The sequence below is a fragment of the Crocodylus siamensis genome, chromosome 13 (assembly GCF_052110815.1).
Source record: "Crocodylus siamensis isolate JL-2025a chromosome 13, ASM5211081v1, whole genome shotgun sequence".
Taxonomy (NCBI): Eukaryota; Metazoa; Chordata; order Crocodylia; family Crocodylidae; genus Crocodylus; species Crocodylus siamensis.
Window position 1 is genome coordinate 28,265,650 of NC_143407.1, and position 17,888 is coordinate 28,283,537.

Below are 17,888 nucleotides of genomic sequence, written 5' to 3' on the forward strand. Positions count from 1 at the left end.
TCAGCTCCTCCCATTCATCATATTTTCATATCACTGTTTTTATTTAGGGTCAGGCCTCTCCTACACTCCCCAGTCTGTCAAGAAACTTCACTGAAGTCAAGTCACTTGCCTGAAGGAGGACTGCTGATTCAGATCTGATCTTACAGCTCAGATTCTGATAAAGCTCATTCACCCTTAGGGCACTTTTAACAGGGTAATTCATCTTCTAAGAGGGGTCACTTTGGTGATAGAAATATAATCTTGTTTGGTTTTTTTTTGTTGGTTTTTTTAACTGTAGTCTTAATAAGCCACCAGTTAACCTGTTTCACTTTTCAACTACAAGGTATGCTATTGAGTTATTGGAGACAATACTTAGAAAAAAGGAAGAGACAGAGACAGAGAGTGCATGGCAGTTTCATAGAATATAAAACATTTAAAGATACCAAGTTCTTGCACAACATGGAAGCTGATTCTTATTTTCTAACTGAAGCAAGTCCCAAAATGGATGACTAGAAAATTGCCTTTTTATGCACTGAACATAAGCACTGCAAGAGGGGGGAGCCCTAAACGTAAAGGTAAAAGGAGGGCAGGCTGCATATTCAATTTCTCGGTCGGCTCTTGCGCGTCAGCTTTAAAGACTTGAGAAACGCAAAGATGCTTTTGAAATTCTTTTCCTACAACCCCCACGTATCAAAATAATGAGAACATATATTAAATAATTAGCTTTCAAACTGCACTTTGTAAAAGAATTTTTTTTTTTTTAAAGAAAATAATATCATCATAATGGATTAAAAACTGGAAGAGAACTGGGAGAACAGTGAGGCAAGCTAGGTTTCCACAGGCCAACACATAGCCACAGCCATGTGTTGCCAGGCCTGACAACATAACTCCACGCTATAAAGAGTTCACAACAAATCAGAACTGGTCATTTCAAACACTGCTGTTTTGTTTTTTTAAAAATAGGTCTGCAAAATTCCTGGTAGTGGTGGTTTTCCTCATGCAGAGAATCCAGGGAGAGATATTGTAAATGCACGAGTAACACGCTACGTAATGGAGTGATGCTCCCCAAAGGCAAAGAGCAGCAGTACCTTACCTCCAGCAAAATATGCATTTATTCGCACAAGCCAGGCTCGGGGTGGCCTCCATGCATCGGTGACTCTCAATGCCATAAAAAGTATGTTTGTAGCAGCCTCCTCTGCCTCGGAGCATCGACTAGAAGCAGGAAAGAGAACAGAACAACGCAGAAATTTAACACACAGTCTACAGCCAAATGATGCAAAAAGTCAAGCTGCCTTGGAAAAAAAAAAACAAGCAGCTTTGACAGCTCCAGCTTTATTTAAGAAAGGAAACCGTGGAACAAATTTAATCTCAGTGTAATGGACATAATAGAGCCAATAACCAGAGTATCAACAAAGCTGCTTAGGTACTCTAAGAAAAGAAAACTTCATTTCAAGTAGAATCAATGCCTTGCAATAGAGATTGAAGTTCCCTCTACTGTAGTATCCACAACAAAGCATTCCTTCAAGCTCTGCATCATTTGATTTTAAATTATGTCATATCCATATCTACTATCCATATCCAGTGCCAACCAGTTATTTGCTCCCCTAGCAGCTGTGCACTTTTCAACTAATAATCACCATGATGTTCTAATCCATGTAGGCAGAAATTCTACAAGACAGGCTAACTTGGGGGCCATAGGTCACACCAAGGAAAGAGACAGTCCTTTTGAGGAAATTCATGGCAAACAGTCATACATCAGTGTACACGATAGCACAGGTGTGGGCAAAATGCAGACCGCAGGCCAGATGCAGCCCGCCAAGCCATTCTATCCGGCCCACGGGGACCCTAAAAAAATTAGAAAATTAATATTTATCTGCCCCGACTGCCTGTCATGTGGCCCTTGATGCCTTGCCAAAACTCAGTAAGCGGCCCTCCGCCCAAAATAATTGCCCGCCCCTGCTACAGCACCTTATACATGTCCTTATACAAACACTGTGATTCAGCGCTCAAACATTTGACTCTCCTTTGCTAGAAGGAAACAATTGCATCCTTTAGTTTAAACATTAATTTTTCACACGCATGAGCATACACCAGTGTCTTTTACTCAAGCGTGTAGCCATACTAAATATTCTCTATCAACACCCAAAACGAACTGGGTTAAACTTCTTAGCATTAAAAGGATCGTTACTGTAAAAATCTGTAAAAACAAAGAGCAACAAAAATACATTTAAAGGCTGCATAATAAACTCCCACTAATTTTTAGTTTCCTAAAAGACTAGTACTTTTTCCAACTCTAATTCAAATAAATAGCCTGATCCTGTAAACTCTCATTCACACCAGTAGTTGGCTTTACCAATAAAACCACAATATTATTTTGACAATGGGAGAGCTGCACTCATCCTTTAGGCATTTACAATCTATTTAGAATGCAAGTTGCTTTCTTAAATTAAGACCGCTTTTCATTCAATTAAGAAATACTAATAAACAGGGGACAATCTCTACCACTATAAAATGAGGTACAGGAATATAACAAAATAACTTGTAATCAACCTGAGCTAAAAGCCCCACAGATTCAAAATTAAGTCTCATCCCATAAGAAAGGCAATACAGGTAACAAAAGTTTAAGCATGTAGTCAGATTAAGAATAAAAAGGTTTGTCCCATTCCCCAAAGAAGATGCCAAATGTCATATGGAAAGATTTTAGAAGATGTGTATCTTTTAAGACCATATAATGCATATAGATCGTATAAAAACCTACAATCAATGATCTAATGACAAACACAGAAATACGAATTTTGAACATGCTAATTATTTTCTATGGCACGCCTAAGAATAAATACTTTTAACTGAGATATTCTTGTCCAGTTTAAATGAAAAGCAGGCCTGATTCTGCCTTCTGCTGGTTTAAGCCAGGACCAGTTCTACTGAAATCAACTGAGGAACATTGGGAAATTGGTGACAGAGGTCAAGCAAACTGATTTTCCAGAACCTATTTCTGCTGTAGTTTATTCCACTGCCATACACCCAGCACATCTAAAAATGGCATGCCCCCATCTAAACACAGTGTATTCCTATTTACTTTTGTTAAATGGCTTTTACAGCGCTACTTGAAGTGGTGGCACTCTCTAACAAACCCATTCATTCTCCTCTTCTCATTTGCAGCTTTAACAAAGTCTCACAACTTTTTTCTTTTAAGCATCTCATCGCCTGCTCTTATGTTAACAAGAAAACAAACAATAGAAGGAACAAACATCTAAAGAAAAACGCAAACAGCGAAAAGTTAGCCAGATCAATACGCCTTACAAAATATTCATGATAGTACAGCAGGGTGCTCTTTAAGCTATCCATAGGTGCGGATGTTTTGATGCAACACCTCCCTGATATCAGGCGTTTCAATAAAAAAAAAAAAATTCATCATTCAATAAGTTCTTTTGAAAACAAACACAGCTAATAATGCAGCAAAGGAGGGAGAGAGACCAGAGAACTTACTGCTGCCAGCGCACAGGAAACAAAGATGTGACAGCACTTTCAATAAGTGCTTATTCCCAAGGCCTTTAATTTTAATAATATTGCACACATCAGTAAATTGCACGCATGCTACGCCCAAAATTTGTAACATTACCTAGTCACCAAGTGAGAAAAGCACATCCTTTACAATGTCCCACAATACACAGAATTGTATGACTTGGAAAGGGAAGCCATCATTTATATTTAATTAATTAAAAGACTAGCAACAGCGTAGTTACTTTTAAATGAAGTTCACCTCACTGTTTGACAAATCCTTAGACACAGGGAGGAATATAGCCTGAGCACACCAGACATATTAATTACAGAGCGATTTCAGCAGCCTGCTACACCTATACTAAGTTTAATGCTTCAATGCAACTGGTTTGCTTTTTCAACCTTGTTCTTTTGATAACATGCATTCCTGTAGACAGGGGTGAAACAATGGTAACAGCAACACCCCAAAATGACACAGAGTAGCTCTGACATCTGTGTCTCAATCATATATATTTCTACCCTAAGTGACAGGGATTTAACCTACCAATGCAAAATGGCAGCCCAGAAGCCAATCTTACAGGAAATAGGTTTTTAAAGGTTATTTCAGATACAGGACTGTCACACCTTTAGGTCTCTAGTAATTTCCTTTTGTTAGGAGAGAGAGAGAGAGAGAGAGAGAAATACCTTTGTCCACCGACAAAGCTTCACACCAGAATGGCTTCCAATCAGTCTGTAGCCTGAATAGGAAGAGGGAAAACAATTAATACAGCTGATTTTAAATGTCAGTAATTGCCACAAAGAGAGAATCTATTCCTTAGGCATTAACCTCTTACTGCTGCTACTCCTCTTATCCTTCCCCTTCCCCCACCCCTCTGTATATTGGTTGCATACTGAATCGGCACCAATAAAAAGCAGAATTTAAATTACTGGCTACCGGCTTTTATTGGCCGTTTAGCTAATAATGTTCTCCAATAAATATAATTAATTATGCCTTCTGGCCGGATCCCCTGGACACCTAGATTTCCTCTTGCCTGCAGGGCCAGGCCCCTGAATGGCTGGGTTCCCTCGGGAAACAGCGGGTTTCCCCCCTACACCTCTGGAAGTACCAGTAGATGTAACAATAAACACTGTGAAAGGGATAAACTGGAGGGAAAAAAGTCTGCACACATCACTGTGTCCCTGCTTTTTCTTACTTCCTGCAAATCCAAGATGTCAGAAGGAAAACCACATAGCTCTAGCTCATTCAAAACACCACTTATCCACAAAATGGAGCTGAGTCCACACCCTGAATTCAGACAGGCCAGTAAATAAGCAAGACAGTCGCTCACATATTTATGGTGGGGACTAGAGGCCTCAAGACAACAATGTCTGAATGACAGAGAAGTATCTTCATCTTTCTTCATTTTGGGCAAACTCTCCAAGGATGGAGACTCCACAACTTCTCTGGGTAACCTGTTCCAATGTTTTACTATCCTCCTAATGAGAAATTTCTTTCTAATATCTAACAGAACTTCCCTTGCTGCAACTTGAGACTACTGCTCCTTGTTCTGTCATCTGCCCCCACTGAGAACAGGCCAGTCCATCCTCTTTGGAACCCCCTTCAGGTACTTAAAGGCTGCTATTAAATCCCCCATCAGTCTTCTCTTCTCCAGACTAAATAAGCCCTATTCCTCCATCCTCTCTTCATAAGTCATGTCCCCCGGCCCCATAACCATTTTCATTGCCCTCTGCTGGACTCTCTCCAATTTGTCCACATCATTTCTGTAATGGGGGCTCAGAACTAAACACAGTACTCCAAATGTGGCCTCACCAGTACTGAATACAGGTGAATTGTCACTTCCCTTATCTGCTGGCAACACTCCTACCAATGCAGCCCAGTATGCCATTAGCCTTCTTGACAAGGGCACACTGTTGGCTCATATTCAGCATATTGTCCACTGTAACCCCCAGGTCCTTTTCTGCTTAGCCAGTCAGCCCCCAGCCTGTACTGGTGCATGGGATTGTTCAATTGTAAGTGCAGGACTTTGCATGTGTCCTTACTGAACCTCATGAGATTTCTTTTGGTCCAGTCCTCCAATTTGTCTACGTCTCTCTAGGTGTGTCTACGCATGCATTAGAGCCGGGAGTGGTTTACACAAGTAAACGCTCCCAGGTAGGCATCTACATGTGCAGGAAAGCAGGAGTAGATTTGCTGCTAATGGCAGCAAACAGCTCCCACTTCTTGAGGCCCTATAATGGGCCATTGCCACCACCAGGGGAGCTCTAGGTTCCCCCTGGTTGCTAGCCCAGGGGTTGGCAGGGAGTCACTGCTCCTGGCTGGGGCTGGGACACTACATCCTGCCCCTGGGGGTGCTGCCTGCTGCCAGCACAGAGCCAATGTTCCCCTGCCCTGGCAGCAGGGAGCTCCCAGCTCCAGCTCCCCAATCAGCGGTAGGGGAAAGAGCTGCAGCGGAGCCAGCACGCTGTTAGCTGTGCTACCAGTGGATTGAGGCAGGAAACGGGGACTGGGACCTGGCCATCCCCGCGCCACCTTCCCCACAGCTCTTTCTAAGCCCCGCACCTCAATCAACCAATCGAGGCATGGGACTAGGACCTACCCCTGACTGGGACAGTCCCCAGCCCACAGAGTGGGGGCTGGAGAGCCTGTTCCCTGCTCAGTTCTGGGTAGTGAGTTGGGTAGTGAACAGCCTGGGGAGCCTGAAATAAGGATCTCCCAGCACTGGCCTCAGTCACACAGCTGACACTAAGAGATAAGGGTCTCCCAGCCCCTGCTCCTTGACTGGGATGGCAAAGCAGGGCTGGGAGACCATATCAAAAGCCTTGATAAAGTCAAGGTACACCACATCCGCTGGTCTCCCCACATCCACAGAACCAGTCACATCATAGAAGGCAATCAGGTTGGTCAGGCATGACTTGCCCTTGGTGAATCCATGCTGACTGTTCCCAATCACCTGCTCCTTCTCCAAGGGCTTAGAAATGAATTCTTTTAGGACCTGCTCCCCAACGTTTCCAGCAACTAAGGTGAGGCTAACTGGTCTGTAATTCCCTGGATCCTCCTTTTTCCCTTTCTTAAAGATGGTACTACATTTGCCCTTTTCCAGTCATCCGGGAACCCTCTTGATTGCCATACGTTTTCAAAAAGCATGGCCAGTGACTCTGCAACCACATCAGCCAACTCCCTCAGCACCCTCAGGTGAATCCCATCCAGCCCCATGGATTTGTATATGTCCAGCTTTTCTAAATAGCCCCTAGCCTGTTCTTTTGCCACAGTTGGCTGCTCACCTCCTTCCCAAGCTGTGCTGCCAAGTGCAGTGGCCATGCTCATTACGCACTGAATACTAGTATTACCCTAAATTTCCCTCTTTGAAATGTGCTCAAGTACCCAGATGCCTGCACAATAAAAATCGCCTCCAAAATTAGAAGATGCATGAAAAGGATTTGGAAAAACCCACTGGGTGCCATTCACACCATGAGCCAGGCTGTTTACTCAGTAAGGCAGATTGGGCATGCCTAAACCTGAATGGTCACCTCAGCTAGTGAGTTTTTCATTGCTAGTTCCAGCAGATGTTTCTGTTTCTGCTCTTCAGCCAAATGAAAGTCTATGAACCAAGTCCTCCTCCTTGCCAAACGGCATGAGCTCAACCTAAAAACCTGCCAGTCAGCACAAAGAACCAAGCCCTGCCAACCCTGGGGAAGAGAAGAACTTTTGTTTTTACATTCCAGCCTTTACTTATGAAGTTGTTGGACACTCTGCATTATGACTAGACGGTGGGGGCAAATGGATCTCTGCCCCATTTAGCCACCTCTGTAACCCCAATGAGATTAAGCCAGTGTGACAGTTAGTATTAAATGAGGGTGGCATTTGAGTTGGATGGACTTACAAGCTTAAACTGCATGAGTAGAAAAGGAGGTCATACAACATGCATAACACCCATTAGGGGCTACTCCTGTCAGTAATTGAGCAGCCATCCCTCCTACTCAACTCAGTGAGAGTGGACAACTCTCAGTCCCACAAAGGAGCAGCCTTATGATGCTGTATTCAAAGTTAAGAAAAAGTTAATGAGGGAGAATCAACTACTGATGTTGAAGACATCTATGGGCCAGGCTGATTAAATTTAATGGAGCTATACCATCTTGCACAGCTGAGTTACTAGGGGGGAAAAAATAAATAAATCAGGTGTGTTGGTCCTGCTTAGCCGCCAACAAAAAATTTAAAACTTGGAAGAGATTTTCTCCAAAAGTGCACAATGCTGGGAAGCCAGTCTGATCTGGGTTCTACTCTTCGCTCTTGCATTAACTCGCTGCTTGACTTCGGACAAATCACTTTGCTTTTCTGTACCTTTGCTTTCCCTCCGCCCTTGAGGTCTCTGGGGCAGAAGCAGTCTCCATGTGTCCAGGATCTGATTTCAACTGAGAGCTCCCCAAATGTTGCATGTTTTTTTTTAAATTTGTATTAAACAACTTGTGTCAATACAATGCCGCATGCTCTTCCTTCAACCAAAAGTTCTGAGCCAGATCTATCTATATAATTCTGGTGCTCTATGTTTCTATGAGAAGCTGTTACTTATTCAGGAGTTGTGTGTAGTTCATCAGCAGTATTCATGCGAGACTTCTCTTCTCCCAGATTATAACCCTGAACGTCAGTGTGTCTTAACATTATTGCCTTTTAAGATAGAAATTATATTAAAACAAATTGAAGGCAAAATCCACCTGCCTGAATCCCCTATTGAGCAGTGCAAGGTAATGAAACAATGAGAAATTGTGACAGGTGATGAAATCCTGAGGTCTAACCTCCACAAAGCTTATTTCTCCAGGAAAGGACTACACAGGAGAGCACAGGAGGACTGTGTGAGCATCCACAATCCTCCCCAGAAGACTAAGAGAATCCCACACCTTCATCAACTCTTATAACTTGGCTCAATACCAAAAGGGGCTGGAGGTCCTCAGCCAATTTTAGCGATGAAAAGGGTCTGACTCATCCAGATACCCTCTGCCAGGAATCAGAGCTTTGGGGATTGGAAGAAATATCATACGGATCTGCAGAGCAACTTATAAGCAATTTAAGCAGCTGGCAAGCCAGGCTCTTTACTAGTTGGGTAGATTGTATGGAAAGTTTGGCAGGAGTTACCCATACAGCCATCCTAGTGAATTCAGGACCTGCTAAGTATTTGCAGAGTCCTAAGCCAAGTAAAACTTCTCTCTGCACAGACTGACTATATTTAAATAGTGTATGTATGGATATTTTAATTAAGAAAACACGCACTCAAATTTCAATAAAGCCCATTATCCATCAACACGGGCAGCAAACCAGCTTTAGTTACTCAGGGGAAGGGAATACAAAAAATTGTACGAGAAATACTGGGTATAATTTGTAATGACACCAGATTGTAGATGTTTAAAAAGACACCATCAGTAACTCAAGCCAGCTCACCTCTTGCATCAGTCCTGCCACATCACTTTCACTACTACCCTTCCTTGGCTCTATGGCAAGTCTTTCTTAGCCTAAAGCACTCAAAAAATTGGTTTACAATGGGAGTCTCAGATCCAACTCCTGGGGTCTTTTTATCTGACTTTATGCTGACAACATTCCCAAGGACATGCCTAATGTAGTTAACTGTCTTTATTATCAGTTCCCGGGTGATAGCAAAGAAATTATAAAAGTTTCTTACCTTTTGAGACACCTAACACCTAAGCAACAAGACTAAACCTGTGCTTTCAGTACAGTAAAAGCTCTGTTATCCGGCATCCCCTGGGAACGGGGGATGCCGGATAACAAAATATGCCAGTTAATTGAGCAGTCCCAGCTGCCACTTCTAGGGCGTCCCTCCGCCCCTCCTGAGGCATCACCGCCCAACCCGTGGGCCCCATGGGACAGGGAGGCAGGCCCTGCGCAGCCTGTTATGCCCCTGGGCTGTGGGGACTCGGCAGCACAGGCTGCTTTGCCCTAGTCCATGGGGGCTCAGGGAAACCAGAAGTGCTGCAGTGGGCCCTTCCAGTTTCACTTTATCTTACAAGCCGTGATGCCAGTTAGTGGAGCATGCTGGCTTGTAAGATGCTGGATAGCGCAGCTTTTGCTGTATATTCCAGATAATAAAAAAACCCTGCTTTCTGGACAGCATTCTCTAAGCACAACTTGGTGGATTGTGCCTTGAAATATCACTGCACGAATGATCTGATTAATTCTTCAACAACCCAGTATTCATAGAAGTCAAGCCCCTAAAATATCTTAATCATGAACAGTATCAGAAGACAACAAAAAATCCTCATGAACAGTGCAAGAGCTTCAAAAGCAGGGATGTGTTTACCACATCAGCCTATCCTGAATGATACATTCCGAATAAGATAGAACCTGCCAAACATCCATGAATTTCTCTAATCAAGTCTGTGTTATAACAGGCATGAATAACAGCCTTCAAGTCAGCTTTTGAGAGAAATGGGTGCAGTCTAGTAATAATGCTAAAACTGATAAATGTTGGGTAACAGTCTGTTCCAACAATCGAACCAGAGTCTAATATCACAGCCAGATTTTCAGAAAGAAACCAACTAATGAGCTACTACAGCAGCAGGCAAAATACAGCCCATGGGCTGCATCCAGTCCTTGGGGCCCCTAAAAAAATTATATTTATTTGCTCCTGGCTGGCTGTCAAAGATGACAGGAGCCAGGGTGGTAGGACCCAGGGGAAGCCAGTGGCAGGACAGAGCAGCAAGCCCAGCCCAGCCCAGTTGCGCCTGCTCAGCCCCCAACCAGAAGCCTCTGCCTGCCACCGCTTTCACTGCTTCTCTGCATGCCAGCCAGCCTCCAGCACCACATGGCCTCCAGCTGCATCACTGGACTGCGGGAACATGAGGCTAGGAGCGTGTGTGTGTGTGTGTGTGTGTGTGTGTGTGTCCCACATGCACACCCCACCATAAACATGCACATACACCATACATGCAGACCCCCACACCCCTCACACACCCAGCCACATCTCCCCATAATTCAGAACTAGGCCAACTCCATTCCATTTTCAATGCATTTTGTTATTACTAATTTTGAATACTCCAGGGTGTTCATATGTTCTAACTAGGGCTCAAGACCTAGAAGAGAGCCCTAGTAAACTCTGAACTGTAACACTATAAAAATATTATTTAGGCAGATTATTAAAACACATATACTGACAAATTAAGGCTTAAACCAAACCATGCAAGAATAAGTCAGAGTGGCAGTCAAAATAACCAGAAGGTAGAGGAACAAGAGTTAGCCACACTCCTCCATAAGAAAGTAAGCAATGAAAGCTCTGTGGAAGCAGATTTGATGTCACATCACGCTTGAAAATTCAGACAGAGTTCAGAAAGCACTTGTGCAAGCAGGAAATAAGATATAGCCCATATACATGGCTCTACAGAGCAATCTCCTTACATATAAGCTTGCAGGTCTGAAATGATTGGAATTCAGTGTGGGAAGGGGAACTTCATCACCACAGGAGAATGGTTAAAGAAATAAAAACTTTCCTGCTGTCTCCCATACTGGGAAACTGGTGGGTAGAAAGAATTGGAAAGTAATAAGGTCACTAAAACAACAGTAGTTTGCCTCCACCATATTAAGGACTATCATGAAAGCCATAATGCAATTTCTTTGCTTGAGCTACCACACAACAGGGGAAGTTCAAACCATAGATGACTTGGCAGAGAAGTTGAGGATGAGGGAGAGAGGACAGACTATCATAAAACATGAAGAAAAGTCATAAGAGTTGAAAGGAAAGCATTCAAGCTGAAATTAATATTTTATGGAGAGACGCCAATATGGTGAATATAACCAGCAATGAATATAAACAGCCTTTTGGTTTTGTTTCTAGCAGTGACCAGTAGCTCATGGGAAAAAAAAGTCAACCAATCCAGCAAATGAGATAAGTTTTAACGGATTTTGGGGAAAAGTGCTCTAAAAACAGGTTTGCCAAGATGAATTTGCTGAACTGGGCCTGATTCTGAAACCAGCTCCAACAGTGGTTCTGTTGACTACAAGCATCTCCGATAGGAGTGTCTGCAGGAGGCAATACTGCAGGATTGGACCTTGAATGCTAAATGATCACAGCCTAATACTTACTGCAATTCGCTGCCTCCCAACTGATCAGCTAACATGCTGATTTGTGTGTTTACTGATGTGAAGTATTTTTAGAGAAGCAGGATTTAATTGGACCACCTCCAAAGTTGGGAGAGATGTTATAGGAGCTTTTGAGCACAAAATACCCTTCTTCAGCTCTCCCAGTCATAGCGGTGGTCTAAAAACAAATCCCAATCCCAATTCTAATTCCCATAAATTCCGTAAGCAATCACAGCCACAACATGCAGACAGTACTGAAATGCCAACATTTGGTGAAAATCTGCTACAGTTAATAAGAGAAATGCACTCAAGCAAAATGGTACCATGGTGTCAGAAAAGTGGGACCAATACGGTTAACATGGTAGACAAGCTCCGCTTTCAAACTTATATTTACTGACCAAAAATATGTGGAAGAAAAAATTAGAATTCACCAATTAGGCACAAAATTTCCATTTGAATCCAAGCATGCATCCATCTTTGCACTACAAAACTGCCAAATTACACATAAACCAGTATAAGCAATCAGAAACTGATTCAAATCTGTAACACAGTAGAAGTTCAGTGCACATAAACTGCTTTCAAAATGGCTGAAACTGGTTTAAGATAAACCTGGATGGATGTAGTATCAGACATAACTGATTTAGGTTAAATCAGTTTATTGAACCTCTGTCCCAGATCCCTGCCAGATTCAAGTTAACTCACAGTCTCCCAGCTTCCCAGGATGCTTTGCACCTCCCCAGCAAACCCTCCCTTGCAGAGTAGGTGGGCTAGCCTTGGCCCAAGCTGTCTGCTAGGGCTGTGCAAAATTTCGGCAGCCATTTCATTTCAGAGGTGTTTCAGCCTGTTTTGGCAGCTGAACCACCGAATCTGAAATGAAACGGAAAGCTTCAAAACATCTATGAAACAAAACGAAACCATCCAAAATGTTTCGGAAATGTTTGGGATGTTTTGGAGCTGGGCTTGCAGGGAAACAGAAACTCAGAAGAGGGACGAGGAAGAGGGGCGGAAGGACTGCTCCAATATTGACATTTGTAGCTGGCCAATGTCTGCAATCTGTCCTCAAGGTCCCTTCCAATCCCAGTGCTCTGGGGGAGGGATGGCAGCCTGCTGTCATCCCGCACACCGATCCAGGGGCCCGCACCACCTGGAAGGGGTCTGGCACAGCCCCATAGCCCTCCCAGGGGGTGCAGGCCCCCGGATCTGCATGTGGGATGACAGCAGGCTGTCACTGCACCAGCACCCGAGTCTGCTTGGTGCAGCCCAAACCGAACACAGCTGGGAGAGCTGCGGGAGAAGGCCCCATGGCTGCCCTGCTCAGCCCCATTCCCCACACAGCCCAGCCTCCTGGTACTTTAAAAAAAAAAAGCAAGCAAAAAAAAAGTGCTGGGAGGCTGGGGTTGGGTTTGGGGGCAGGCAAGTGGGTTGTTCCCTCCGTCCCCATGATCTCACAACTAGGGCACATTCACTCCTACCCCTAGAAATTAGTTAAAATTTATTAAAAAACACCCCATCTTATTGTCTGGGAAAGCAATATTAATGGGGAAGCACACACAATTTCATCCTTGCCTGCCTATAACTTGTATTCTGTCTCAAACAGTCTTAACGTCAAAGACCCATCCCCCCCGCCTCCAAAAACCTGGAAAAATGGACGCACCTAACATATAAGTGCAGAGAATCCAGTTCTCCCTGCCCCTACTTTTATATAAGAATCCCTTCATTGTCTTCCACTGCTGTAGGCAAAAGGAGAAAAAGAAAATCAGGCCCACAACTAAGCACACCACCTAGGTTATTACTCTCCAGCTCTATTCCTGCAAAGCAGCTACTTCTGCACTAGCACATTAGCACTGCAGTCACCTCTTCGCGAGCTCTTCCAGCTTCCAGCCTATGGTCCTATTCAGTCTCAGCACTTTTAGTATCTTCTTTCTTGAGCTGTATATTGTCTATTTATTTACTTATGCACAAATGTTGTAAGGAATAGCACGTATGTTTAGCAGATGCAATGCCTCATGGTAGAAGTCGCTCCATTTATTCTGCCAGGCATTCAAGCAGGAATTCTTTTATTTGATTTTATTTAGATTTTCACCACCGATATTCAATATTTCCATAACCAACATTTGAATTCTGTCCTTCTCCAACACATAGTTCAGTAGCTGGGCTGGTGTCACGAAGCTAGCTGACAGGCTGCTAGTGCCCTCTGCAGTTCAAGGTCTTTACCTACATCTACCCTCTCCAAACCATACAGCCCTAAGCCTATAACCTCCTTAGCAATGCTTCGCGCTTTCTAAGCCAACCAATGTCAGGCTCAGGACCGCATTATTTTCACAGCACATATAGCTCCTGGCACATATAGTCAGGATTTCCAGAAGGGCTCAGCATCCACAGCAGAGTCCAGATTGTCAAAACAGCTCAGAACACTAGGTACTGAAGGAAATTCAGCTATAAGAATGAACAACAAGAGCTGTTGAGCACTTTTAAAGAGTGCAGAGCCACCGATGGGTGCCGATCACTTGAAAATCTGGCCCTGAGCTCTTCCAAAAGTCAGCTCCCACATGTCCAATACACTCTGAAAATCACAGATCAAAGTACTTAACATTGCTTTCCCACTAGGAAGTCAATGCGCTGAAGATCTTACCATACCATAACAGCCTGTGCTATTTCTGATACAGGGCTGTCTTGTAATATTGCTCCCCCTTGGGTTTCAATTTCCATTAAATAAGAAAGCAATTTTCTAGATCGTGATGATTCTTTAAAGAACAGCATGAGAGAAAATACATGCACTGTTGTTAAAAATATTTGGTATTTCCATGATAGTTCAGTTAACAAACAGGAAAATACGGTCTTAATTAAATGGGGGGGGAAAAACCCCAAGGTTGAGTAATCAAGCCCACGAAAATGAGAACATTCTGGACAATACAGTGCTATTTTCTGCTCTTATTTAGACTGGTAAAAACCAAGACCAGCTCCACGGGATTTGGGTAAGCTTGTTCCAGATTTAGTTGGAGAAGCCAAAAGAAGAAATTTGGTGCAACTGACTGGATTAAGCATCTAGGTAACATCAGCTCAGCCATGCTATGTTATATTCATGCCATAACATATACAAAAAGCAAAAAAACTTAAACTTATTGTTTAAGATGAAAACGGAAAAGAGCATGCTATTGTATCCACTGGAATTGAATTAATAACGGCAATATGGAAAGTCATCTAGACTGTTTAGAATTTCCCTAGATGTTGGTTCTCATCCTTCCTTTATTTTGCATTAGCATGCCTAAAAGAGCCATGTAAGTACCATGAAGTGAAGCAATACTGCCCAAGAGCCACTGTAGAATTGGCCCTCTGGGGTCTCATATTGCACCTGCAAGTTATTTGAGACAGAGAAGTTTACTGGTAACATCCTGATCTTTCCCTCACTACCAGCCTTCCCCTTGGAGCCTGCTTGGCAAGGTATGTTCTCTGTGACTTTTCCCATCGCCAGTGAAGGATATGGCCAATCAGAAAGGAGTTAAAATTCTACAAACAATTCAGCAAACCAGAAGAGAATAGCGGTTTCTGCCCTAGACATGCTAACACTGAAGCACAGCAAAATGAAGTTGACCTTTTGCTTCACCCTCAGTAAATTAATCCTATCTGGTGCAGATGAACAACATGTGGGTAGATTCGGAAGAGGCAATGCAAGGGCCCCTCTGAAGCTGGAGCAAGACTTAAGTTTTCCTCCTCGACTACAGTCAGCTCCTGGCACTTACAAGTGCTTAGGGGCAAATCTTACTACAAACAACGTTTCATCTTTGGGCCAAGCCTGAAAAGTCTCCGTGCAGTTTTTGGGAAGGGAGGAGGGTGAGGGGATTGGTGGGGAAGAATACAAGCAACAGCAGAAAGCAAATTAGAATGCAAGCCACATCTTAGCTGTAGCTATATGCATTTGTTCAGGCAAACAATGCAATATCAAAGGTTTTGTTTCCATTTCCAACTTATTTACATGTTGTCCGCCTAAACAGATGAAATCTCCTATAAGGCTAACACTGCAGCATGGTATCACGGTAAATGTAATAAGCACAGCCAGCTGCTTCAATTGTCATACCTTGTCTCTCTCTAGATACATTTGTCATTTGAAAGCACTCAACAGCCCACCCTGCATTTGTACTTTATGTGAGATTTGACACTAAGAAAGGAGAAAGGAATTAACATTTCCCAACAATGCAAAATCAACTACAAAAGACACTACTGAAGAGCGCCTTTAATAAACGCGTTTATAAATAGACAACTACAAGGCCCCACGCAACCCAGGAGTAAGGCTAAGTGCTACTGACGCACAACACCAATGCCAAAATAAAGCCCAATTGTTTAATCGATATTCAGTTCGCCTCAGCTAAACAAGATAAATTTGCCTGAAGGTGAATAAAAATAAAATGAGCGATTGTTAAGATAGTCCAAAGAGACACTGCTCAAAGGCAAATTCATGTGATGCAACTAAAATTTCAAAAGGAGCAGCTTTCCTCTGAAATCACTAGCCTTAGTTTTTACCTATGCAAGCTAATTATGCCCTCAGGGATAATCTTGATAAGAACCAGAAGTTCAACCCATAGCAACCAGCTCCTGCTAAATAAATTATATCAACTTTCAAATCAATTTCTTCTTTTAACAAAATATGCATCATGTAAATAGGGTCTAATGGTGTGATCTCAGGAGGAACCTTCACAGACGTGAAAACAGAAATTAGATTATCTCCCTTCATAACAAAATGCACCAATAAAGGTTTCTGTGACTACCATATTATTCACTGGGTAAGTATATTTCAATAGGAAGCAGTTTTAACTAAACAGATGCTTGTTAGCATTAGCTCTTTGAAGCCTGCAGATTCACAAATGTTGAATTTCTTCTGTTGACTGGATGTCCAGAATGACAAAAGAGAACAAAAGCAAATGAACTATGTACTTAAAAAAGGGAATTTAACACCAAGAAGAGTAAATTCTTGTGCTCTGAGACATTAAAGAAGTTTCTTGGCAATGAAGCCTTGTGTTCAAGACTGACAGCATAAAAAAACCCCCCAAAAACTGTGCATGCAATTTTGATAGCGAAGGGGTGCTTTTTATGTACCACCCAACAAACTCCTTCTTCTTAGCGCCACAAAAACGATCCAGATTAAAGCAGATCAAAAAGCCTTAGCAAGAAATGTACGTTATATCTGCATCACTCAAAAATATGTAAATTATTTCCATAAAATATGATGAAGGTCCCACGCTGTAGGATGCTGACCTTCTTCTTTCCACTGCCAGAGGCATCTCAAAAACCATGACGTGATAAATGGTATTTCTAGCACTTCCTATCTTCAAAGGTTGGCATGTAAACTAGAAGACATTAGAAGCCTCTATGCACTCCCAGGCCCACACAATAACAGAATGCTTTTCCTTCTCATAAGCACAGAAATCACTTAGGAAGGAACCAGCTACTGCACTGTTTGATGCACAATGGGCTCTCCTGGACTCACTTTCAGCTGTGGGAACAGCCAGCCTTCCTAACTTGTACATCATGCCATCTTGGGGATGCACAGCACGGCATACTTCTTCTACCTCCCGCATACAATTCTGTCCTAGCTAATTCAACCTATCCCATCTCCCAGCTTTCCCAAAGACTAGGACACTATTACATATGTTTCACTATAGGAACAGCAGTGAAAAAACATAATAGCACTGCAGGCTTCGCCAGAGCTTGTTACAGTGCAATGGCTTTTAGAACCAAATCACAAAAAGGGGACTCTACCCTGCCGTCTGGGAGAGATTCAAGGCTTCCAAAGACTTCAGCACGTAGTGAGATGGGCACAGACATGGAAAGAATACAGATCAGTGTCCAAGAAGCTCATTTCTGAAGCCACCTTTGCTGGATTCTTGTATGCCTAATTAAGCATCATATAGCGTCCCATTTACAGTGATGCTAGCTAGATAAGGTAAAATACATGCCTAAGATGGCATGGCTAGAACAGGGGTGGGTAAAATGGTGGATCCAGCCAGGTGCCAGATTATTTCCCAGCAGCTCCTGGCCATGCCACTCCAGCTGATCTCCACGGAGATCCTAGGAGCAGTGGGACCGTGACAATGCGGGGCCTTGACAGTCCCATGCTCCCAGGGTCTCCACGGATCCAGCCCAGAGCGGCACTGGCAGGGCATCATGGCCTCACATTGTCATGGTCCTGCTGCTCCTGGAATCTCCAGGGAGACTGGCTGGAGCAACACAGGTAGGGGCTGCTGGGAAACAGGATGGACTTTGTCTACCCCTTTTGCTAGAACATGGATCTGCTCCCTTTCAGATAAGTAGGCTGAGCTTTGATGAAGATCTT

The 17,888-nt window shown here is 43.2% G+C and overlaps 1 protein-coding gene across 2 annotated transcripts in view; it reads right to left on the bottom strand.

The window, feature by feature from the left end:
* Positions 1–17,888, bottom strand: part of LOC149854125 (S-adenosyl-L-methionine-dependent tRNA 4-demethylwyosine synthase TYW1-like) — a 133,324-nt gene that overhangs the window by 86,792 nt on the left and 28,644 nt on the right. For both annotated transcript variants that reach the window (XM_090025008.1, XM_090025007.1), the window contains exons 9-10: positions 4,165–4,217; positions 1,073–1,191 (exon numbers count right to left, since the gene is read on the bottom strand). In XM_090025008.1, the coding sequence (XP_089881134.1) occupies positions 1,073–1,191; positions 4,165–4,217 (172 nt within the window). The remainder of the gene's footprint in view (positions 1–1,072; positions 1,192–4,164; positions 4,218–17,888) is intronic.